General features: G+C 35.9%; 1 protein-coding gene, 1 long non-coding RNA gene and 1 other non-coding gene across 4 annotated transcripts; all 3 read left to right on the top strand.

Moving 5' to 3' along the window:
* The first annotated feature begins 3,560 nt into the window (after nt 1-3,560).
* LOC126685218 (small nucleolar RNA R71) lies at nt 3,561-3,667 on the top strand. The gene has a single exon (XR_007643329.1). It is a non-coding gene; the product is annotated as a small nucleolar RNA R71 (small nucleolar RNA).
* Nucleotides 3,668-8,699: 5,032 nt separating this feature from the next.
* On the top strand, nt 8,700-9,977 carry LOC126681646 (uncharacterized). The gene has a single exon (XM_050377192.1). The coding sequence runs from the start codon at nt 8,700-8,702 to the stop codon at nt 9,975-9,977; it is 1,278 nt and encodes a 425-aa protein (XP_050233149.1).
* Nucleotides 9,978-18,560: 8,583 nt separating this feature from the next.
* On the top strand, nt 18,561-22,028 carry LOC126680580 (uncharacterized). Of its 2 annotated transcripts, XR_007641235.2 has the most exons (3): nt 18,663-19,029; nt 19,286-20,486; nt 21,448-22,028. It is a non-coding gene; the product is annotated as an uncharacterized LOC126680580 (long non-coding RNA). The 2 variants fall into 2 exon arrangements; XR_007641234.2 differs by having other exon boundaries at nt 18,561-20,486.
* Nucleotides 22,029-26,677: the final 4,649 nt, after the last annotated feature.

Here is a 26,677-nt window from a genome sequence, read left to right on the forward strand (position 1 = left end):
AAAGGTATCTCAAAGCGGCATGGTCGGTGTAAATGATGGACTTTGATCCGAGCAAGTATTGCCGAAATTTATCCAAGGCAAACACTACCGCTAACATCTCTTTTTCGGTAGTAGTGTAGTTGAGTTGTGCCCCCGCCATCGTCCGGCTAGCGTAGTAAATCACATGCACCCGCTTGTCCTTTCTTTGCCCCAACACACAACCCAATGCTTGGTCACTAGCATCACACATTAGCTCAAAAGGCAAACTCCAATCCGGAGATGAAATAATGGGGGCGGTCACAAGTGCCGACTTTAGCTTCTCAAAAGCATCTTGACAATCCCTTGTGAAGTCAAACGACGCATCTTTTACTAGCAAACTTGTCAAAGGTCGAGCAATCGACGAAAAATCTTTAATGAAGCGCCGGTAAAAACCCGCGTGGCCCAAAAATGCCCGAACTCCTTTGACCGTAGTCGGAGCGACTAATTTTTCAATAACCGCTGTTTTTGCCCTATCCACTTCAATTCCCGCCTCCGATATCCTATGCCCGAGTACAATGCCTTCATCCACCATGAAGTGGCACTTTTCCCAATTTAGCACTAAATTTGTCTCCACACATCGTGCTAAAACCCGCCTTAGATTCGCTAAACAACCATCGAACGAATCACCAAACACGGAGAAGTCATCCATGAACACCTCCATAATATCTTCAATCATATCGTTGAAGATTGAGGTCATACATCTTTGAAATGTGGCGGGTGCGTTGCATAGTCCGAAGGGCATTCGCCGGTATGCAAAGGTACCGTAGGGGCATGTGAAGGTCGTCTTCTCTTGATCTTCCGGGAGGATTAAGATTTGATTGTAACCCGAGTACCCATCAAGGAAACAATAAAACTTGTGTCCCGCTACCCTTTCCAACATTTGATCGATAAATGGTAGCGGAAAATGATCTTTTCGGGTTACCTCATTGAGCTTCCGATAATCGATGCATACACGCCAACCGGTTACCGTCCTTGTGGAGATTTGCTCTCCTTTTTCACTTTCCACCATCGTCATACCGCCCTTTTTAGGAACACATTGAATGGGACTAACCCACTCACTATCCGAAATTGGGTAGATTATTCCGGCGTCGAGGAGCTTGACGATCTCTTTGTGCACTACCTCCTTCATATTCGGATTCAATCTTCGTTGCCTTTGAGCCGACTTCTTTGACTCGTCTTCGAGATTAATCTTATGCATCACAATTTGAGGACTTATTCCTCGAATGTCGGAGATTTGCCAACCCATTGCTAACATGTGCTCTTTCACCACTTGCACAACCTTCCTTTCTTGATCCTTAGAGAGCTTGTTCGAGATGATTATCGGCAAGGTCTCGTTCTCCCCAATAAAAGTATACCGGAGGTGCGGCGGTAGCGGCTTCATTTCAACTTTCGGGGGCAACTCCGAGGATGGTGGAGTCACACCATTCTTTTTGTTCAAATTTTCCGGCTTAGGTTCCTCTTCCTCGGTGTATTCATCATCCACAACCCCGGAATGAAACGTGACACTAGCAACACTTGGAAGTTCTGCTTTCATAATCTCAGAGGAGGTCTTGATCGAGACACAGGAGTCTCTATCGAGACCAGGCATAATTTTGCCTTGTCTCGATAGAGAAGCCTCAGTCTCGATCGAGACCAGTGGTCCTCTGAGATACCGAGAGCAGCTCTTTTTTGGGTCTTGATCGAGAAGCATAGATGGTGGGGCTTCTCGATCGAGACCTGCCTCTGAATACCCAAAATCATCGAATTTCCTTGTAACTCCCCGGTTTAATGAATCCATATTTTCCTTCAACTGATCCTCAACAATTTCATCAACCAAATCAATCCTCATGCAATCTTCCTCCTCGATAGCATTCCGCATCACTCTCTTCATATCAAACTCCACACTTTCCTCATCAATTCTTAAGGTGAGCTTGCCGGCATGAACATCGATGAGAGCACGCCCGGTGTTCATGAAAGGGCGACCAAGGATCATAGGGCACTCTTTATCTACCGCATAGTCTAGGATCACAAAATCCACCGGAAAGATGAATTTGTCCACTTTGACGAGTACGTCTTCCACTATCCCATACGGCTTCTTGAGAGAGTGATCGGCAAGTTGCAATACCATCGAGGTGTGTTTTACCGGTTGATCACCAAACAAGGACCTAAAAAGAAACAATGGCATCAAATTAATACTTGCCCCAAGATCACACAAACAATTTATAGCATTCATATTTCCTATGGTACAAGGTATAGAAAAACTCCCTGGATCCTTAAGCTTTGTTGGTAGGTTGCTTTGGATTATAGAACTACAATTTTCCGTGAGCGGTATTGTCCCACCTTGCTCCCAACTACGCTTGTTCATAATTATGTCTTTCAAGAATTTTGCATATTGGGGCATCTCCCTTAGTGCGTCCGCCAAGCTTAGATTAATTTGCAACTTCTTGAAAATCTCAAGGAACTTATGAAACTTTTCGTTCCCTTGAGCTTTCCTTAACCGGCTTGGAAACGGAACCGGTGGTACAAACGGTGGCGGCGGCGGTGGCCTCACATAAGGCTCTTCCACCTCGATAACCACCTCCTCACATTCCTTTGGCAACTCTTGACTTGAACTTGCTATGTCAATCACAACTTGAGGCTCATCCTCCTCAACAACTTGTCTCTTTCCATTGGCTTTCTCAAGGTTTCTCCCGCTTCGGAGCTCTACCGCCTTAACATGCTCTCTAGGGTTGTTCTCCGTAGTAGACGGCAATCCCCCTTGTTGTCTACCTTGAAGCGAAATCGCCATTTGAGAAATTTGAGTTTCCAAATGATGGATAGTAGAAGCTTGATTCTTCTCCCTTTGCTCCATTTTCTCTAGCTTCTCTAGCACCTTGGAAAGCACATTTCCCTCATCCGTATTCTTTTGTGGTTGGAATCCGGGAGGGTGTTGAGGTCTACCACCATAGTTGTTTCCTTGCCCTTGATGGTTAGGATAAGGGCCTTGATAAGGACCTTGTTGTTGGGGCCTATTTCCTCCTTGGAAACTAGGACCCGCTTGTTGATTTGCTTGCACATTGCCTTGGCCCTCTTGATTCCTCCATCCGAAGTTAGGATGGTTTCTCCACCCCGGATTATAGGTGTTCGAGTAAGGATCATTCCCTTGGCGTTGACCTCCCACATAATTCACTTGTTCGCTCCAAGTTTGACCCGTGGCATAGCACTCATTACTTCCATGATTGAAATCTCCACAATGCTCACAACCTACTTGAACATATGCAACCGGAGCATTCCGTGGACCCACTTGCTTCTTCAAAACATCAACTTGACTTTGTAAAGAGGCATTCATGGCTTTCATTGCTTCAAACTCCTTGGATTGGTCAAGTGTCATTAATGCCTTTTGAGCCGGTGGTCTTCTCCTTTCCGAGGACCAAGTGCTACTCACCATAGCCAATTTTTCAATCAACTCATTAGCCTCATCAAGCGTCTTTTGCATCAAAGATCCTCCCGCGGCCGAATCAATAGTAGATCTTGTGATCTCACCCAAACCATTATAGAATATTTGAAGCACATGTTCCCTTACAAGCCGATGATGAGGTACGTGCCTTTGGAGATCCTTGAACCTCTCCCAAGTTTCATAGAGAGATTCCCCCTCATATTGGTAATAATCAATGATGTCCTTTGTCAACTTCGCGGTTCTCCCCATCGGAAAGTACTTGTGAAGGAAAGCTTGAGCAAGATCCCGCCAATTGTGGATTGATGCATTAGGTAGTGATCGAAGCCACAAGCTAGCCTTGTCTCTTAGTGAGAACGGAAACATCCGAAGCTTGATTTGATCGGAGGTGACATTATGGAGCTTGAATGTGTCCAACACTCCCAAGAACTTGGCTATGTGTTCATTCGGATCTTCACTTGGTAACCCATAGAATTGGCACCGATTCTCTAGGAGTTGAATCGTGCTAGGCTTGATCTCAAAAGTAGCCGCGGTGACCGGTCTTGCAAAACACCCATAGGTAGCATTATCCACATCCGGGAGGAAGAAATCCCCCAAAGTTTGTCTTTGTGCTTGATGGCCTTGAACTTGAGGGTGATTGTCCCCTTGTTGCTCTTGCCGATTCCTCTCAACGAGTGGAGGAGGTGGATGTTGCCTCACTCCATCATTTTGAGGGTGATAATGCTCCTCCTCATAGTTATCATCCCCATGTTCCATGATAACGGGTATACGATTTTCCCTTCTCACACTTCTTTCAAATCTCCCGAGGTTGTCTTGAAACGGTTCTAGCGGAAGATTGGCCCTTCGTGTATTGTGCATACACTATAGTTGATCTCCTACACAAACAACAACAAGCAAACCACGCGTAAATCCGGAAAGAAGCAAAAACAATCAAAAGTGATAAAAACAGAAAATAAAGCTAACTCGACCGAACAATAACTAATTTCAATCAATCAATAAACACTCGTCACTCCCCGGCAACGGCGCCAAAAACTTGTTGAGAAAAAACCCCAACTTGTAATAGAGTGGACCTAAGTCCGAGTTATCGATCCCACAAGGAGTGAATTCAAGAGTGATTATCGATGAGAATGAACTTAGTTGCGATTCAATTCGTTTAGCAAGAGAATAAGTGTTTTTCTTAATGAACCAAACAACCAACTACTAAAAACTTATGCTAATCTAGGAATTAACAAATTACTAATTTAAAGAAACGAGTGAACACTATAATAATTAACGAAATTCAAGTGATAAAGAGGTTTGGGAGCTAATAATCCTCCTAGGTCATGTAATCAAGGGTATCGGGCTTAGGGTTCTAAACGAGGACCGAGTGTTCTAGACCGCAACTCCCGCTCTCTCGAGCCTCAAAGAGCTACAAAACCGCGACTAAACGAGCTTAACCTACTCTCGTAGCACTAAACGCAAATAGAGGCAATTAACAAATAATTCACAACTCATAGGCCACCTAATTACTAACCCACTCTCATGGTGTTACTAATTAAGTCTCTAATTAATCAAATCCAACTAATAAACCCTCTCTCAAGGTGAGAATTAATTTAAGAACAATACTTAGGTAGCTAATCTAAGCAAGCTTTAGGCTCCTTAATTAGAACAATCAACACAACCCCAAAACCCTAACCCAATCATACACAACTAAGATTCAAATTAACCCCCAAACATGGGGTTTAGCCAACCATGGTGAAGATAACAAGAATTACTAATTTATCAACAAACATTAAACATCTATTGCTATTCATAATGAGTAAAAGACAATTACCTTAAGTAGAGCTTGTGTGTAAATAAGAGTATTCACTAGATAATGAAGCTTGAAATAATAATAAGACTTGTAGTAGAAGAAAAATCATAAAGAAAACTAAAATCTGGAAAATTACTTCTCAAGAACAATAAGAACAATTGTAGATCTCTACAAAAGGAAATAAAAAGTACTATATTAGGATTGAGGCTAAAAGTGTAGCATGTTTTACCCTAAAAACATAAAAGGCCTTATATAGCCAAGCCAAAAGAGGCTAAATGACAAATCCACTAGTACAAAGGTTTGGCCAAAAGGGGAAAATGGGCCCACTAGCACACTGACCCAAAAAGATTTTACTCCAGGTTTCCTTCATGTCTCGATCGAGAAGCCTTTGTAAGGATGCTTCTCGATCGAGACCCTATTTTTAGGTAGCTCTCGGCTTCTATTGGAGACCCTGGTCTCGATCGAGAAGCTTAGAACAGGAGCCTTCTCGATCGAGACCTGCCTAAAAGGTGGCTTCTCGATTTGAAAACCTTTGTCTCGATAGAGACCTTGGTAAACCTTGGGTCTCTTTCCATCTTGCGTCCTAGCTTCCGTCTTCTAGATTTCTTTGATACTTCGCCCTTTATTGATCAAAAACCTTCATAATCGCTCCGATTACCTGAAATTGCACATACACGTAATAAGGCATACAATTGCTTTAAAAACGCATATAAAACGTTCGAAGCGATGCTAAAAAGACTCGAACCGATAGGAGTATTCCACTCCTATCAGGAACCAGGCACAGGTTGAGGGCCATTTGTGCCCTAAACCATCAATGATCTAGCAGCACCAGCAGGAACAGGACTGGAAACAACATTGTTTTCAGTCCCAACTTCATGAACCATGGGCATATGCGAAGAACAAGAAAACACAGTTAGTATCTAAAATGAAAGACAATTATACAACATTTGAAACTTAAAAAAAATACAAACTACACATAATTAAGCTTACCGTTGAATTTGTTTCCATTAAGAGGATGCAGATCAACAAGAAATGGATCAAATTTCAGAGATAGAGAGCTTTTGGGTCCAACAGAAACAAAGGGATCAATTTTTGCTTCTACGAGAAAGCATTCAATCAGACAATGGATTTCCAATTCCTCTAGACAAAACGAGATAAACGCTTCCATCACTTGTCTTCTCAAAAAATCAGAAAAGAAATATGAATCAGAAACAATCAAGTAGAGAAATCATCGAATAATTAATTATACAGACACTCACTTTTTTAAATCTGAAGTCAAATGAATTGTTGCTCAAAGTTAGATCCATGAGAAACAGATCCAGGACCAAACATAAATGAAACAAAAAGAACAAATTAGTCACAACCCAGAAGAGATCACATGCATGAACAATTTAGTCACAACCCAAAGAATGAAACACTCATCGATTAGTCTGGTGTTCATAAAAGAAAGGAATCGCCAGTCAAAAATTAGATCCATGTTGCGTAAGCACAAAATATGTCAAGAAGAATTAAACAGAAATAACAAGAAGCATGAACTTAACCCAAATAGAAATCAAAAAATGGTAAAACACTCACCGATGATGTTATACACCTAACCTTATTTTTTTATTAACTGAGTGTTAATAAAAAATGGATGCATGTTCCTTTAAGGGAGATAAAAGGTTGAATGATATGAAATATAACATCAATCAAGAAACAAACATGGTGGAATCTGTCTGAATTAAACCTCAAAACAATAGTTTAATCGTAGTTTAAAGGAGAAACCATTGTTTTCTTTGTCAAGAAGGAGAAACAATTGTTAATTACATAATAACTGGGGTTAAAATGATTGTGTTATGAAAATCGAAGAGGAAGAAGAGAATGGAGTTTGGAATTTTCAGAGAAAAAAATAGTCTCGAAGATGAAGAGAGAAGGGAGTCGGTCAGCAGATGAATTTAGATTAAAGTTTTTTTAACACGCATATAAATACCCTACATAAAACGCACCTGTTTGTGTAGGGTATCTGAGAGCTTCACACGTGCTGGAAGCCAGACCTACGTGCGTCGCCCTATCAAAATGATGCTGTTTTGCTTGATCGAGTTTTTGGTTAAATCAGTTGCTTTCTATCCAAAACCGAATCGATTATTAAAAACAAAAAAATTCACCCATATCAACCCAAACGGTACCGTTTTGCTTGGGACTACCCGCAGACACCTATTTTTTGGATAAGTAAAAGTGATAAGGAACTGAAGCGTATAATGATGATTTCCAAAGAAATCCGTCCGGGTAACGAGCTTTCGATTTTCTTGTTTGAATCTAAGCGGCGTATTCTGTGCACAATTGCAAACTTGGAGGATTAAAACGCAATTAGGCATAAATAGCCCATAAAAATCCAAGGAGATTGTAGTATAAGCCTAGAAATTGGACTATTGCAATGTCTTAGAAGTTTATGAGCCAATTTGCAAGTTTTACGGACTGGAATTGACAATAACCAAACCTATAGGATTTTAGTAGCCTTTTTTTTAACACTTTTAGGCACCAAAATAGACTTTTAGCACCTTTTTAATTAGCTAGCAAGTCCAAATCCGAAAATTAAAAAGGAAATTAAATAAATAGGGTTTAAAGCTAATCTTAACACCTAATGGCTTATCACTTAACAATTTAAACGATAGAAAACTCTAATCTAACCCTAGGTCACATATTCCCCTATAAATACAGCCTTAAGCCAGCCTGGCTAAAGGTGGCACATAAACCATAGAGGTGGAACGCAAACCCTAGAAATCAATAAGCAAAATTCGGCCACCACCCTAGACTAGCCAAATCCGAAAATCAGAACACAAACACACACACACACAGACACATACACACAGACACACACACACACACATAGAAGAATCCAGTCCTGAAACACTAAGAACGCTTTGATTCTCCAAGAACGCAGGCCTGTACGGACTCGAAGCTGCATTCCGCATCCAATTCGCCAGCAAACGATTCAAGGACTCAGATCGGTAAATATGAGGACCCTCAATATCGTTCTTTTGATTAAGATATAAATTTACATGTATAATTGCCATAATTGTTATTGTGTGCTTAGAGCATCTCCAATAGCCTCTATAAATTTGGAGAGCATCTTTACATAAATAGAGAGAATCTTTAATAATAAAGAGTTCAAATTTAAACTAAATTCAATAGGCTCTTCAAAATCATTCTGTTTTTTATTATTTCACTTTCCCTCTTTTTTTATCTTTGCTATTTTCACTTTCCCTCTCATTTTTCACGATGTCTTCACTTCCAGTTTCTTATTCCACAACAAAACCTGCACAAATATAACAAAAATTAGAATCAAATTAAATATCTTGTGATTAAAAGTAGCAAGAAAGTTTGTTGTGGAGGAAAACTGCATCAACATCTTTAAGTATCATGCCATAAATCTCCATTTGCAGCAGTTGGTGTTCCGATAGAGATGCTAAGTGAGTTTCACTTTCTTCTTGCAACAACATGCTCTCTACAAATTTAATTAATTTTTGTCTTGATGATTTTCATTCTGATGATGAATTAGAATTGATAGTATCTACAATAGGAGAGTCACTCAATAAAAAAAGGACGTTGTATCGCATGTTAGTTCACAGTCGTACCTATATATGGCGTAATAGAATACATGGCCATTTTAAACTTTATCATAATTATTTTGGAGATAATCCTGTTTATTCCCCAAGTGCATTTCGTAGGAGATTTCGAATCAGTCGATCTCTTTTTATTCGTATACAATCAGCCGTTGAATCTTGTGACCCATATTTTGTTCAAAAAAGAAATGATGCCGGTTTATTGGGGTTGTATTCTCTCCAAAAAATAACTGCTGCATTAAGGATGCTTGCGTATGGAGTTGTAGCTGATTATGTCGATGAATATGTTAGAATAGGTGAAAGCACTGCAATTGAAAGTGTCAAAAAATTTGTTGAGGCAATAGTTTCAATTTTTTCAGAAAAATACATGAGATCTCCTACAAAAGTTGATACTGATAGATTGTTAAAAGAAGGGGATAGTCGTGGGTTTCCTGGAATGTTAGGAAGTATTGATTGTATGCATTGGAAATGGAAAAATTGTCCAAATGTTTGGAAAGGGATGTATGTTGGTCATGTTCGTGAACCAATGTTAGTTCTTGAAGCTATCGCTTCATATGATCTTTGGATATGGCATGCATTTTTCGGACTACTAGGATCGCACAATGATATTAATATCTTGGAGCGGTCTTTCTTATTTACAGAACTTGCCGAAGGACGAGCTCCGCCGGCTAACTATTCAGTTAATGATCATGAATATAACATGGGATACTACCTTGCAGATGGTATTTATCCTTCATGGTCAACATTTATAAAAACAATTCCATCGCCACAATCTAATAAGCACAAACAATTTGCTATAGCTCAAGAGTCAGCCATAAAAGACGTTGAACGCGCATTTGGAGAGTTGCAAGCACGATTTTCGATCATTCGTGGGCCAGCCCGTTTTTGGCATCGTGAAACTCTCAAAAGCATTATGAAAGCTTTCATTATATTACACAATATGATTGTGGAAGACGAAAGACATGTTAAAAATCAAGATTATAATTATGATTCATTTGATGTCAATCCTGATATATCAGTCTCGCGAGAGCGTTCAGCGGATTTTTTGGAATTTGTTCAATGTCATCGTCGGATTAGGGATAGAGATACTCACTTTCAACTGCAACAAGATCTAATAGAGCATATATGGAATAATCACGGAAGTCATAACTGAATTTCAACATTCTGAAAATTTCTTTAGATGAACTTGCAAGTAAGTATATTAATACCTTTATTCTATTTTAAGGGCAAGTAGTAACTTCTGAAGTTTTAATGGTATAGATAGTATGTTTTGATATTACTGTTTTATTGATTATAATTCTAGCTTATTAGTGTTTCCTTGATAGTATTAACAATTTAGAAACATGCTCCCAATCTCTGCCTATTTCTAGAATCGTAGCTTGTTAGTGTTTCTTAGATTTTGCTTTTTATTTTTATTTTTCATACTGGATATATAAAATCAGTAAATTATGTATCCTGCTAGTGTTTGAAGGTGCCCTTCTCATTACTAAAACTTCATTTATATAATGGTCATGCATTTCACATGAAGTATCGGCATTGTTTGTGTCATTATGAAAGGACTTCTTTAATTAATTCAAGAATTTAGAAATTATTATTGTGTTTATTTGTTCGTAATGGTTTTTGGCTGTGCCATTGTGTTTTTGGTGAATATTTTATCTGCATATTTTTTCCTAACACACAAAAAACATTAAACATTGTGGAAAATCTTTATTTGTAGTTTTTGAAATAATTTTCTGTTTTCTTTTTTCGGTCAGATTTTTCAGTGTCTGCTATTGTTTCTAAGTTCAAGGGCCGAAGTACTTTTATCATAATTCGGTTTGTTCAAGTGAATATGGGATTAGCAAGGACTGAAGCAAACTTTCGTGGATTATTACCTGAAAAAAATGGTTGGTCCATCAATGAAGGTCCATCTTTGCTTAGATTGATATATCATGGAGCCTCTTAAACTCTTTTTTTTTTGTTTTATTTATGTTCTGCTTTTACTTCACTACAATTCTGCTTTCTTGTTGCTTTGTACTAATTAGTATACTGATTTTTTGACATTTGAAACATGTTTGTTCTTTTATTTTATCTGTTCTTGGGTTTTTAAAATTACTCAGTTGTTTTGTTTTAAAATTTTGATGCTTGCTAATTAATGCAGGCTTACCAACTCTGAATATTGCAGATTATTATTCTTTTTTGAAGAGCAATCAACACCAATTAGAGATTCTGCTGTTCATTTATTAACCTCATTTTGGAGTTGATTTTAGATTACATCAATCTGAGGCTTTTCAAGATAGAGATTAGCTTGAAACAAATTATCAATCTGTCAATGACACTTCTAGCATAGGGGTACTCTTGATTTTTTCAGTTGGTTGCATTAAGAATCTTTGGAAAGTACATGTTCAATTATTCATTTTTCTCATAGTCTGAATTATATGATCACTCAATTTAAAATGTCAATACACCAGCTGTGATCAAGTTTACAAGCTTTGTGTCACTTGGATTTCTGATTCCATCTCCATATGCCATAAGTTTGTAAGGGACAACATAAGGCAGCAAGTTGACAGCAGCACTGAAAACATCAATGCAGTAATTAAACACTAAAATTGGTTTTCTGGTTTAACCCGATATTGATAGTAAAAACATTTCGGTTATATTTTAGTATAAACCAAATCGAACTGTAAAAAAATCAACTGAACAAACTAGTTCGATTATTTCAAAAACTTTATAACCTCATAAATTCAATTCATTTCGGTTTTAAGAAAAAAAATCTCAATTTGGTTTGGTTAGAACTGAACAGCTGACATAGCATCAGAATGGATTTTCAACATATTAAATCAGTCCAATATAAAGCACTTATAATTTGTAAATCAATAAGTCAATAAATTGATGTTCAGATACTGTTTCTACTATAAGTATATCTCTTGCAAATTCATAAGCCCAAAATTCAAAGTTCTCAAAAGTAACAAACTTGAAGTTTCAGTATAATTACATTTTTGTATTTGAACATCAGACAAGAGAGCCACTACCTTGTTTTTTCAAATTTTTTTCAAACTCAGCTGGGTATTAATCATATTGGGTTTAATATAAATTTAGTGTCTGAACTTTTTTAAAAATGACAATTTGGTGTTTGAACAAAATTTTATATCGATCCCATAGGTGAACTTGTTTATAAATTACAAGTTGATTTGTCCAGCAGGTTTCTTTCGAAAATGGTGACATGGACTGTGATATGGCTGAAAGATACAGGGTGGTATTAATGACTTGGAATTAATTTCTAATGGAAATTAAAATGGAACATGTGACATTCATGTGACAAGCAAAATGACATTCTTTGCCCCTCCATCTATCAAAACTGGACCGAGTTTCTGATGTTAGAAAATTAGGTTAAATTTAGGGAAATAATTACTGCAATTTGTGCGAAGGAGAAGACACAAATCAACTACAACGCCTGATCAAGACTGGAAAAGGGAATTTAAGAACTCGATTTTGCTTAATTTGCGTACATGCGAGAAAATTTGTGAAGCATTTGCATACAATGACAAGGTATGTAACTTTTATAATCCCTAAAACTTACCTTCTTTGACCTAATTTTTTCCTTTAATCTTTGAATATTCTTCAAACCCAATTTTTAATAGTATTTTAAAGTATTTGTTTATGATTAACAGTGGCAGGCCTGTTATTGATTTGTATTGGGGGGTGCGTTTTTTGGAGATTTACGAGGGACCCAAAAGGTTTATAATGGGGGAATGCTATGGCATGTGGAGGTTGATATTGCTAATTTTACTTTGTCGTATTTTACCAACATCATACAGAATTTGCTAGGAAACAAACAAATTAGCAAGATTCACTTTAGATATCCAGGTAAGTCTTTAGCACATGGCTTGAGGCTGCTGGCTGAGTGGTCAATTTCAGACTTATTAAAGTTATTACTAGAGCATAAATTGATAGAAGTGTACACTGAGCACCATGTGGTTTCTGTTGAGGGCAGTTTTGGTAATGTCCCTATAAGTGAGGGTATAACTGACATTAACACTGAGTCAATAGATGAAGATGAGATAAGGTTTACAGATGTGGGGGTTGGACCTAATAATGACAGTTTTAATGAGCAAATTCAAGGTAATGGAGTGGGTGAAGAAATTGCAGCCAGTGAAGATGTAATTGCAGCACAAAGAGTTGCAGCTAATGAAGCTACTCAGTTGAATGTTGACCATGGTCAAGCTAGTGAAGATGAAGAGCCTTCTGATGAAGAAATTGTGGACTGCCCTTATATGTCATCTGATGAAGAGTTGGTACAATCTAGATCTATTTTGAGGGATTTCAAGGAGAAAAAGAAGCAGTTAGCAGATAAAATTAGAGCATACAAAAATGCAGAAAATGAAGAGGTAGAACCTTCAGTTCAAGCAACTGAGGAACAACAAACTGGCAAAGGTGTAGAGGAAGAGGGAAGTGGCACTGATTATTGGGATTCAGATGAAGAGGATGAATGCTATAGCCCAGTGACAACAGATGATGAGGATGATGGTGATCATGCCCAGAGGAGAAGGTCTAGCCATCCTTTGTTCAAAAGCAAGGCAGACAAGCTGTCTTTTGCTCTTGGTATGAAAGTGACTGGAGGAGCACAACAGTTTAAAGAAGTGCTTATTAGATTTGCTATTCAAGAAAGAAGGGAGATTAAACTGGTTAGAAACACACAGAAAGAAGTAAGAGCTAGGTGTGTTAAGGCTTCATGCCCATTTCATATTTATGCCTCAGAGGAAACAGAAAGCAAGGCTTTTTTCATAAAGACTTACAATCCAGAGCATACTTGCCTGGTTACATTCAAGAATAGAAGAGTGACTACAAAGTGGTTGGCTAAGAATTACTTGTGCAAATACAAGTGTCTCTCTCGAATGAGGTTGGTTGATTTGAAGTCTTTAATGAAGACTGACTTAAGGCTGGACATGAGTTTAACAAAGGTGAAAAGGGCTGTGTATGAAGCAAATTTGATTCTTGAAGGTGAGGTTAAGGTAGAGTTTGCTTTATTATGGGATTAACTTGAGGAGATTAGGAGATCCAATGTTGGCAGCAGAGCTATTATGAAAGTGGAAAGGCCTTTGCCAGAGTCTATGCCTATGTTTCAGAGATTGTACATTAACTTTGACTGTTTAAAGAAAGGACTACTGAATGGTTGTAGAAGGGTGATTGGGCTAGACGGTTGCTTTTTGAAAGGAAATGTCAAAGGAGAAATATTAGCAGCTGTTGGGAGGGATGGAAACAATCAAATGTTTCCTGTGGCCTGGGCTTTAGTTGACACAGAAAGGAGGGAAACATGGGATTGGTTCATCCAACTGCTTGCAAAGGATCTTGAAATGGGGCAAGGGGCAGGATGGTGCATTATAACTGACCAACAAAAGGTATATCTCAACTCTGTATTTATATGGTAGTTATGAATTGTTAGTAGTTATGAATTGTTAGTTAGGTTGTTAGTGAGCAAATGTTAGTTAGGTTGTTAGTGAGCAAATGTTAGTTAGGTTGTTAGTTAGCAAATGTACTGTTGTTTTTTGGGTGTATTGTTGTTTATATGCATTATAATTTGCAGGGCTTGTTGGATTCAGTAGCTAATTTGCTACCTAGAGCTGAACAGAGGTGTTGTGCAAGGCACCTTTATGCTAATTGGAGAAAAAAAAATGGAAGGAGAGAGGATTTGCAGAAGCAATGGTGGAAATGTGCTAAGTCTTCGAATATGCCTGATTTTGAAAAAATATGGAGGCAATGAGACAACTCACACAGAAAGGCTTTGATGACATGTTGGTTACCCACCCTAGACACTGGTGCAGAGCATACTTTACAACTGAGGTAAAGTGTGATATAGTTGATAATAATTTAATTGAGGCTTTTAATGGGAAAATTGTAGAAGCTAGAACTAAGAATGTTATTTCCATGTTAGAAGACATAAGGTGTTTAGTTATGAATAGGCTGCATACTAATATGGACCTTGCATCTAACTGGATAGGTGATTTTGGTAATAGAATAAGAAAAAAACTCCATGAGAGTAAGGTACAAAGTGGTAACTGTGAAGTGTTATGGAATGGGGATGATGGATTTGAAATAGGGCAGGGTGGAGATAGCTATGTAGTCAGTCTGAAAAACAGAACTTGCCCTTGTAGACAATTTGACTTAACAGGCATTCCTTGCCCCCATGCATTTTGTGCTATCTCATACTTAGATGATGAACCAGAAGATTACATTTCCCATTGGTTTAGGAAAGAAACCTATTTACAGGCATACATGCACATGATGCAACCAATGAATGGGAGGAAATTTTGGAAAAAAACCCCATATGACCCACCTCAGCCCCCTCCATTCAAAAGGATGCCTGGCAGACCTGCAAAAAACAGAAGAAAAGAAGAAGGAGAAGCTTCCAGTGGGTATAAGTTATCTAGAAAGGGCAGAGTCATGACTTGCCAAGTCTGTTTTGAGAAGGGTCACAATAGAAAAAAGTGCCCTAAAGCTCCACCAAAAGATGGTAATAGGACTGGGAATCAAGAAGTGACAAGGGAGCAACCTGCCAGGATATCAAAATTGCCTGTAAGTTATGTTAGTCAATTAGTATAAAGTTTATGTAACAACTTCTATAATGCAAGTGTTTGTTTCAACTTGTTTTCAGTTTGTGAGAGCATCACATGACACACAAAAAGGAAAGGAGAGTGAAACATCACACTCAAATACAGCAACTGCATCAACTACTGGAGTCACCAATCCAGTAATCATTCCAAGAAATTTTGGGAGCAATGTGAAAGCTTTTGAGAGAAGAAATCCTGCAGCAACTGCATCAACTACTGGAGTCACCAATCCAGTAATCATTCCAAGAAATTTTGGGAGCAATGTGAAAGCTTATGAGAGAAGAAATCCAGCTGCAAAAAGTAATCCAACTTACATTCCAGGATTGCATAGCCAGCCTGTTAGAGGATATGGTGTATACAATGATTATATGACAAACACTTACGTGACAAATGTAAGATTTTTGGTTTTTATTTTGATTATTTGGCTGTTAATTGTGTTTTTTTATATGTAGTAGCTAGTGCATCATAATTAAATGGCTTTTTATTCGTAGCCAAAAACCACAAGTCAAAGGGTCATTCACAGTGAAGGTGTTAGAAGAGTTGGTAATGAACCTGAACCATCATTTATGACTGGAAGAGGAGTGGGTTTAAAGAGATGGGGAAAACAATGTGCGACTACATCTCAACCACAAGTATCTGCCTTGTATTTTGATTATTTGGCTACAAATGGTTATTTTCTTTGAGTTTCTGTCATATATATATGACTTATAAGAGTTGCATTTCATATATTTTTTCTCACAGACGACAGCAAGAACTAGAGCCAGCAAGAAGGTTAAAAGGACTACAAGAGCTGAGACTTCAGATCCAATTATCACTACCCAAGACTCTGTCAGATCAAAACCAGCTCCAGACACTTTGCCCGAGCACTCTACAGCATAATTGAAGGAGCTTATGTAAAGATTTTGTGTTTTGGACAGCTTAGGTTGTTACCAAGCTTTTTGCTTACCTTAGGTGGTGATCGAACTCAAGTCAATCTAGTTTCTGTATTAGATTTTTGTAGCAATGATTGAACTGAAGTCGATCTATATCCTAGGTGCTTTTGTTTGTGTTGAGACTGATTAAAACCGACACAGTGACGTAATATTTTATATCAAACATGTTGGCTATTTTGTATCAAACATGATTTTGTATTTTAACTTTTTTTCTTAGTTTATGATCAAGAATTTTGAAATTGCAGTTGTGCATTGCCTATAAATTATGTAGCTTCTTTCAGGCATTTCATCGAACACATTCAGTGACTTGTTATGTAGCTTAATTCACTTAGCCATTTCATCAAACACATTCTTTCAGACAATTCATCAAACACCTTCCCATCATTTAATTCACACATTCACCCAAACACTAACAATGCAGCAAATTCAACTCAAAGTTTCAATTTTCATTAATATCCATAAATTTAACAAACAAACACAATATTTTCAGTTTTACAAACATCACAAACTACAAAACACCATACAGATCGTACATCAGATTGCAACATACATTTCACTTAAATATAAGAACTAAAACAGAAAATATTGCCCATGCCCATAAGAACTTTCCCCTTCGCCAGCTTCTTGCTGCTTCAGCTTCTAATCTTCCAATCTTTCTTAATAAACCAGGTATAATTCGACTGGCTCTCTCGCACAATTCGTCACCTGTCCATTTGAAATAGCTGCAATCTCCCATCTCGCATGTCACGAACTTTCGCCCAGGATTTCGGTCTGTCCATGAAGTTTTCTCTACGCATCTCCTGTCACAATAGCAAAATTCCATTTCAATGTTAAAGAAAGAGTTAGAGAAAGAAGTTCAGAAATACACAGTGAAGAAGAGAAAGAAGAAGGCTTTAGTTGTGCTTCTAGGGGATTCTTTTTACCGTTGAAAAGGGCTCTTTTGTCCATTTGAAATAAGCCAACCCCTAAATTCCACGTCATTTGCGTTTTAATAAGTATTTGTCTATGTGGAAATTGATCCCTTCCACATTAACTGCGTTTTTAATGGCTACCGGAAAGAAACCTGCTGGACACATCAACTTGTAATTTATAAACAAGTTCACCTATGGGATCGATATAAAATTTTCTTCAAACACCAAATTGTCATTTTTAAAAAAGTTCAGACACTAAATTTATATTAAACCCAATCATATTTTATAGTACATATATAATTTTTTCAAATTTAAGATAAATATGAGATGATCCTAATGTAACATAGTTCAATCAAGGCATAAACAAATATCAATTAAGATAAATGCAAAAGTAATATGTAAAACATAAAGCAGAACAAAATCCAAGAAAATAAAATATATCCTAGAAAATTACAAACATATTATCTTCGACCATTAAATACACACTAAAATTGGTTTCATCCCCATCAAGATTACCCACATGAACAATTGATTCAAACCAATTTGGAATTCCTGAAATTATACTGTACTTGAAAGTTTCATATCTGATCTTGCACAGTTGCAATCATTTTTTATATTCATCTTCCATTGTTTTCCGGTTTGAGTTTATTAAAAAAATATGAAACTTAGTCTGTATTTCATATGCAGTTTCTTTGAATAACAAGATTCACCAAAAGGAGAGCATACATAAAACGCATGGAAGTAGACAGTGTCAATAATTTCATTAAAATATATAGAAAACTTACAAACAATCATAATAAAAATTCAAATTCCAAAATATTGAAAAAAAAAAATGAGAACAGAATTCTAAATTCTATACAAAAATTAAAACTCTAACAATTTGTAAATTTTCTTTCAATGATCTCACTTTGACATCGAACATAAAAATTCGCGACCACTTCAGACATTCCGGTTGTATCTATTGTCATTATTCTTTCTTCTTCTTTTAATTGTTCTAATCGAAGCTTTTTTTGCTCATAAATAAGTCTTTTCTGTCCTTGAACATACACTTTTTCAACTCTCTCATTTCCTGCAATATATTTATATATGAATCGGACGATTCATTTTTCATCTCTCTATGCTTTCTTTTCCTTTTTTTCTTTTCAGCTTTTCTTCCCGGAGGTCTCTCTAAATCGATAAAGTTTGTACCCGTGATATTGCCATATCCTAAATTTAATCCTGTTTCTGCAGGATTATTAATATGAATCTTGTCTTTCTTTTTCACTGGTTTTTTCTTTTCACAATCTTCTAACTATTTTGGCTGAAATCTTAATATATTCCAACAATGCTCAAATTGAAATTTTCCTTTGTTTAGTTCTCGAAACAAAATTTTTTGCATTAACAATCTGGAAAAAAACAAGAAATTAACAATATGCAACCAAAACCAAATCTATACAATACTATAATTCTGAACTCTCAAACAATTTCGACAAGTGGAGTCCCCTAATTCAGACATGTGGACTCCTAAAACTCTTCAATTTTAAAACGTTCCCTCATTCATCCGAAAAGAAACGCTTGATCCTTCATTTCCTTTGGCTCCTTCTGGAAAGAAACGTCTCAGACGTTACATGCCCAAGCTGTATCACTGAAATTGCGGAAGTATTTATACCATCTTCAATCAGATTCAGCTTCAGCATCCAATAATAATCCCATCTTCTAAAGCTTCTCCATCTTCAGCCTCCGGAATGTTAAAACAGCTGACATGTTTACAGAAACTCTGTATCTCGGAAACTCAGGTCAGTCTATTTATTTTTTAATCTTTAAGATTTATGCTGTGTTTATGTTCCAGTGTGCCTGAATTACTATATATGCACATAAGTTGTTCGATTAAATGACGTTAGAGGATTTTTACAAAAGTATAATTCACCTCTTGTCCTGAATTTTATCACTAAATTCCAATGGGAAAATGGACTAAATTTGTGCCAATTCAAGAATAAAGGTCCTGCACAAAATAAAGCTTTTTATATGTGATTCATTTGGTTATCTGGTTAGGGGACCCCAAGAAGATGGACTTTTATGCTTGGTTGCCGATGACTTGGTTACCTTTACATAGTCTTCAAGATTTAGATTGCTGCTCTTAGATCAGATTCTACCCTTGCAAGATAAGTAAATCAGAGTAGGATATTCTATTGCTTTTAAGCTTGTTGTTCATATAGTGTACCACATTTCACTGCAACCAATTAAAAGGTACACAAAGAAAAGTATGCCCATTTGGTTGCCCTGTTGTATTTCTTAGCATAGTTTTTATCATTTTCTGTAATTTATAGTAGATGAGGAGAAATATTTAGAAACAGTTTTGCAGGAATAATCTGTGTAGCTTGTTAGGAAGGTTAAATACTGCAACTTGTAAAAGTTCCTTTATATTTATCTTCTACACTTGGAATTGTTGGGATCTCAGTATTAACAAGTTATCAAATGCTGATTGTTTGTGCTGATTTAAATGTATCCATGGAATTAATTAACTTGCTAAACTTATCTATATGTAAGATATTTTTTGTTTTTTGCATTTTCTTGGTATCTATTGCCAGAAATCAAGTGACACATGGCTGTCGGAATATTGTTTATCTTGAGACATGCATGTAGCCTCCAAATGATATGGCATATGTTTTATGGTTTGGGTTTCTCTAATGTTGGCTGTAGTATATGCTTATTGATCTAAGCACTGCAAATGTTGCATGGGAAGATATTTGTGACGGTAATTATTGGAGTCTCATACCATGTTTTAGCTGTTTGCATTTACCCATGTGAACCATAAGTGCACAGTTCAATCTTGAAGGAGAGATGCTGACGCATACAATTCGGTAACTCCCCATAGGACCCTTCTTTGCAGGAGCATTTCTATCAAATATCCATCATCGTGGCTGTGAGTAGCTCAACCTAATAGCGAAAATGTGGAGTATTATATTTTGTCCGTCATCTGTAGGACTTAACTGGGAACAGATTTTTTGGGTGTCTTAATCAGAGTTTAATTGTAAGCTAATGCGAAAAATAGAATCTTCAACGCTAAATATAGCTAATATGTTCATCCCTCTTTTTTGTGAAATAATCATTGAGAATTCAAAATATATGTATCCTGACTTCAAAGGCTGCACAGATTTTCCTTATTGAAGAGTAGCTGCTGTCATCCTTTTTAAGCAGATTATGTTGTGGAAATGTTCTGGATGACCTTTCATTTCATGTCGAGGTTGGTCAGGTACGTTTTCTAAGTTCTGGAAATGTATTTAATGAGATCTCCTTTCTTTTTTCTCTGTTTCTTTCATTTCCATTTTTACGGTAGAAAAATGGTAACTCTTTAGAATTAACTCTGATATTTCAAAATGTATACAAACAGCCATAATACATGTATTTAGGAATTCCAATGAGACTCGAGAAAAATATATTGTATCGGGAACTAAATAACATAAGAGAAAGATGATATTTCTTTAAATTACGGACAACTGAACAAAATATTTTATCTCTTAGGATATGGATTTTGCACTTATATTTGTTGGTTGATGCAATGGAGTGAGTATGATAAATATTTTATTGCTACCGATAAAATCACATCTCAAAGGAACTGAGATGTCTTGGGCTATGGATGATGGTTTCCACTAAGAGAGGTTGCCAATACAGTTGGTCTTGTGAGTGTCTTTGAAATACTTATTCCTTACATTGAAAAAGCTCTTTTTTTATCTTCTTTTTCTGATCTTTTGAGAATTTTAAAAATTCATTTTAGCGTCTATTAAGCTGGAAAATGTACAATCATGTCCATGAAAAAGATTAAAATCATGTATTTGAGAAAGTTGAAACATCATTGTGTTGTTGTAATGTATGCTTGCAGGTCGTTAAAAACATTATGAAAATACTTGAGTTTTCAGAGTTGACAACAACACTTGACAGTTTCCTTACATGTATAACTGCTCAGTAGCTTGGAACTTAGATTTTCCTATTATATTCTACTAACTCTGTAATTTCTAAATATAAGTTCCCTGTTCGGTGCTTATCGAGTCAAATAATTATGTAAGTGTCGACTTGGTACAAAAAAAGAAATGGTAGTATAATTTTTCCAACAAAAAGTCATTTTAATACATTTTCGAGATATATTTACTATTATGAAGTTTGTTGGTCTTACATGTAATTAACGAAGCTGAAAATGTCTTAATCTCTGGTAATAGACTAGTAGGAGCGGTTGTTGATATTGACAGAGCAGAAGGGCAGTCAAATGGTGTTGGGACTAGCAGCTAAGGATGGTGGCTTCTCTCATGTTATTTTGGAAAGCGATTCTCTGCAAATGATTAATGCAATCCGAAATAATTCTCAATGCATATCGGAGATGAAGGAAGTCATTGTCAGAAATTTTGAAAAGGATTTCCGGGACCTTAGATGACATCATGCCCTTATAAATGGGAATCGAGTAGCTCATGAAACTGCTATTAGAGCATTGAGTGAAGACACTTTCATGTGGAGAGAAACTGTACCTGAGTTGTTGGATTTTGTTAGGCAGGTTATGCATGTGATGAATGGTTGCTGCTGCAGAATGAGAGGCAACAGTGGTAATAGGAGCTGCAATTTTTGAATGGGTCTTCGGTATGTTGTCTATTAATAAAAAACCATTATCAGCATTAAATATACAATCAATTTATGTCAATTGCATAAATTATATAAATAAACTACAGTCAGTATCTTGACATTTCAAGAATGCAGCCATGTAATGTATTACTATATCTTATGAAATGTAGTTTTCTTTTAAGTTTAATTTCATATATTAATTTTCAAACTTAGATTTTAATTTTTTTAATGATCATGGATATTTTGACAAGTGGTTTTACCACAAATTTCCAAATGGTAATCTTTTTTTAAGTTGATTTATGGTTTTATAAAATATATTTTTAATTCATATTAGTGTTTATAAATTATGAAATAGAAATAAATTTTGATAAGTTCTAATGTACAATAAATATTTATAAGTAATTTCATATAAAGAGATTCTAACTATTGAATCAATAATATTTTTGAAATGCCAAATGACGAAAAAAGGTCAAACGTTTATCGAAAGTTTCACTTATGTCCAAACTTTTCAAAAGTGTCTATATCGTCCTGAAATATGAGTTTTTATTTCAAAAATGTCCATCCACTTAAAGGCACACGTGACAGAATTCGTCACCTAGATGAACAAATGGACATCTTTGGAAAAAAAACTGTGTTTCGGATAATATGGACGCTTTTGAAAGTTTTGGACATAAATGAAACTTCATATAAACGTTTGGCTTTTTTTGAGTAATTTGGCCTTTTAAATATATATGGTTATTAATAATTAGAAGTTTTAATATATAATAACGCTTATAGGATATTATCTATGCAAAGTTTTTATAAAGTTTAATCTATAAATTATTGGATTAGATTATACAGGAAATTATTAATTTTACTTGATATTAATAATTTCATTTATCCTAAGTTATAGAAATAATTTTCAAAAATCAATCAATTATAAAATTATATTAATTGATAAATGATTTAAGAGTATATATCTTATTTAACATTATATATATTTAGTTTTTTTAGAATATGTATATTTAAAATAACACTATACAAATTAGAACATACAATTATGATATATATATATATATATATATATATATATATATATATATATATATATAACTTAAATAATTAAAGGGTCAATCACATATAAATCCCGACCTTTACACTGATTCACAAAAAAAAACATGATTTTTAAAACGTGGCAATCAAAGGCACAATCTTTTGTTTATTTTCCAGATCATCATTAGGGGAGTTTTTGCTGATATAGCATGACACGTGGCAAACTCATCGGGGGTCTAAGTCAGCAAGTTTTCACCGAAAAATGTGTTAATGATGAATTTGAAAAGAAATAAAAGGTTGTGCCTTCGATTTCCACATTTTAAAAGTCATTTGTGGATCAATATATGATTTTATATATAATTAATCCTTAATTAAAATGTAAACTTATAAAAGTTTAGAAATTTGATAGTAATTAAGAAATTTAGAGTTTTATTTATGTTTATATATTATTAAATTTCAAGATTTTTGATATATTATTAATATATACAAGTTATGAAACAATACTTATTTTAAACTTTAAAATTAAATTTAGTTGATAAATTTTTAATTAATATAAAAAAATATGGCTATAAAATTTAAAGAGTTACAATGTATTAATAATAATTATAAGCCATTATATATATATTAAAAAATTAATCACTAAATTTAACTGTACTATATATATTAATAAATTATAAAGTTTAATTTATATTAAAAATTTGGAAAACTTTATAAATTTAATTATATTAAACTTAAAAATTAATTTAAATATGCATATTTAATCAAAACATTAAATTTGAAAAATTAAAAAATTATTTAATCGAACCCGCGCAAAGCGCGGGCATCGACCTAGTTCATAATATAAAACGATGCGTACCTTGTCTTGCTCATTAATTCCACTTTGATTTCTTGATTCGATTTGAGCATAACATCCACAAAATTTATTTGTAGCTAATTGAATTGTTGACCAACGATTCATCAAAGAAATTTGTGTACATTGCGATTCAAAAATTTTGTATCTATGGAAGTATTCCCATAATCGTGTCCAATACGTTCGATGCTTTTGTTCATTTCCTTGTAAAGCATCAATGCTAATATTAAGCCACGATGACATAATATGGAGATCCTCTTCTACACTAAAATTACTGCTACGTGATCTTTTAGAATTAGTTTCCGGCGGAACAGAAAAAACAAAGTCTGAGTTATTGGTAGACATAGAAATATCATCAGAATTTTAAGGTTAAGTTGAAAAATCAGGAATTGGGTTGGAATTGATATCAATAATTCCATCTCCAGTGACTTGCCAATTCATGTTCATAAATAAAAAAATGGCTGAACAGGTAGTAAAGAAAAAATAGCGAATATGATATGTTTTTGACAGGCACGTCTAGAGCTAGCAGATTGAGGGAATTGTTGTTCTAAAATTAAGGAAAGAATTGAGGAAGTGATAATTGATATTTGCACGTTGTGTTTTTTAAAATAAAGAGTCTATTGGAATAGCTTTTTTGCAATTTAACTCTTTATAATAAAGATTTTGGACTTATAAAGAGTTTACTGTGGATGCTCTTAGGATGCATATTTAGCTCTTAATTGCTTGTTTTCCATCATAATTTCTATGTTAATTAATTTGTTTCTTTCAATAAATTGCCGTGAAATTCGATGATTGACATGTTAAATTGCTGTAATTAATCATGTTTAAGCTCAAACATATAAATCCAGTTAATCTATAGCTCTTAAAATACATATTTGTAGGAGAATTTATCTCTTTTTGCCATTAAATCTCAATTTTCGTGCTGCCCAGAAAATAATTTCGCTTAAATGAGCTTGTTCGATTTTATGCGGTTTTGACTACTTTTGCAAGAGAAACAGAGTTAAAACGAGTGAGAACGAAGCAAAACAAAACGATCTCTGAATCTGTCGACGAACCACTGCCGCTTTTACCGGCGCCGCCCCCCCTTGCCCTACTGGCGCCGTAAGCTTAAGCTGGCACCATGTTCTTCGTTCCCCCAGCCTCCTAGACTCGCTTCCCAGATCTTTCAGAGATCGATCCACACTTCCAGACGCGTTTTCGGGCTCATCCGGACTCTGAATTAGGCTCAGTTTTATTCCAAAAATATTGTTTTAGTGTAGGACATGTTTGTAATAGTAAATGGGCTTAACCCGATATTTTTAGGGTCTCGAAGCCCGCTATTGTAATCTGCCCAGTCAACCGGGCCCTGCGAACTAGATCCGATCTGATCAACAACTTACAAACCAGTTTTCGGGTTCAATCGGACTCCGAATAAACTCCGGTTTGAACTAGTGGATTCGTATCGACGAGCCAGTCAATTCTCATTTTTAACTGAGATCCAGATCCGACCGGACCGACGCTCAAATCGAGCCGAGTGCCAGTCAATAAAAAGTAACGAGGTTAAAAAGTATTCCTAACCTTGTATGTATATCCAACTGCCCTTGTGTCTGTTGATATTGTTTACTGCTTTCCAAAAGCATTTCAAATTAAATAATAACCGGTTAAAGGACTAATCACCTAAAATTAGCCCATTAATGCAATTCCAGCTTATCACTTAGACATCGTAGGACTACCATGAAAATGTAGTAACGGTTGTATAGGTTTTTCAAGACTCACCTAATAAAATCAATCGACTCATGTTTATACATCCGGTTTTACGCTTTGTGCATGTAATTATTCCAGACCAGCCAGACTTATGACTATTTGTTAGAAACCTCTATGGTTAGATGAATGTTTAGGAGTACCTGTTACTTGCCTTAAATGCCAGTCCAGATCGAGTCATATGCTCGTCAAACGTGTTTACTGCTTTCATACATGTTTATTTACAGCTTTCATATCCTGTGAACTGAATATAATGTTGAGATGAGATATAAAACAAATATGTCTAGTAGATAAAGCCGGTAACATAGAAGCCAACCACAAGAGTCTTGGGGAGGTCCACGAACCCTAGTCTTTGGTCTGATGCATAATAGTCTTACCGGAGGCGAGTAAGGCTATCTAGTCGGTTAAAAGGCATTTCTTAGTTGAACTAGGTGGCGAATCAATTTTTCAAACCATTTCCAGATCGAAAAGTCAGCCATAAGCCTTGGGCCAGCGGCCTCCGAACCCCGCTCCGCTCACAGTGGCGACTCCATTGGGAAGTAAAAAAACTGTTTTTAAAACATAAACATAAAAACGTTTTCATAATTGTTTTCAAAAACGGTTGCAATGGACCTAAACCGCACGGCTTGCGCCTTATCAATCACCGGCTTTATTTTCCAGATATATTCGCACCTGTTGCATTGCATTAGAAATTTCTCTTCTCACCTACTCTCTAGGAGTCACTATCCAGCCCCGATACTCATAGTCGCTCTCACGCTCTGGCTCTACACTCCATTGCCTAGAATGTCTTATGCAGAGCAATATGACTCACAGCCCAGTACCTCGGTCGTTTGTACTCATGATTGAGGAGACCTATCAAAGGTATATCTATCTGTGGGAGCCTTAAGCCAGTTACTACCAAAACCCAATGACTTAGCCCACATGCATTCCAGCTTAAACACTATTCCCTAGGAAAATACCCAACATAATATTTGTATTTGAGGTATGTTTTCAATGTAATGATTCTAAATCCAGTGTTTCAAAAAACTACCATTTCAATCTTAGTCTTAGATTTGGCCTAACAAATTTTCCAGTTTCAAAACCATATTGTCAAAACATCTTGTTAGGCCAAACCTAAAAGAACAAATTCGATCAAGTGAAACTCCTTCACTTAATCAAACCTCCAATAACCAGTCTAGTGATAACTCCTTTCATTAGATACAGCCGCAAAGCTA

Source organism: Mercurialis annua, linkage group LG5, assembly GCF_937616625.2.
Source record: "Mercurialis annua linkage group LG5, ddMerAnnu1.2, whole genome shotgun sequence".
Lineage (NCBI taxonomy): Eukaryota > Viridiplantae > Streptophyta > Magnoliopsida > Malpighiales > Euphorbiaceae > Mercurialis > Mercurialis annua.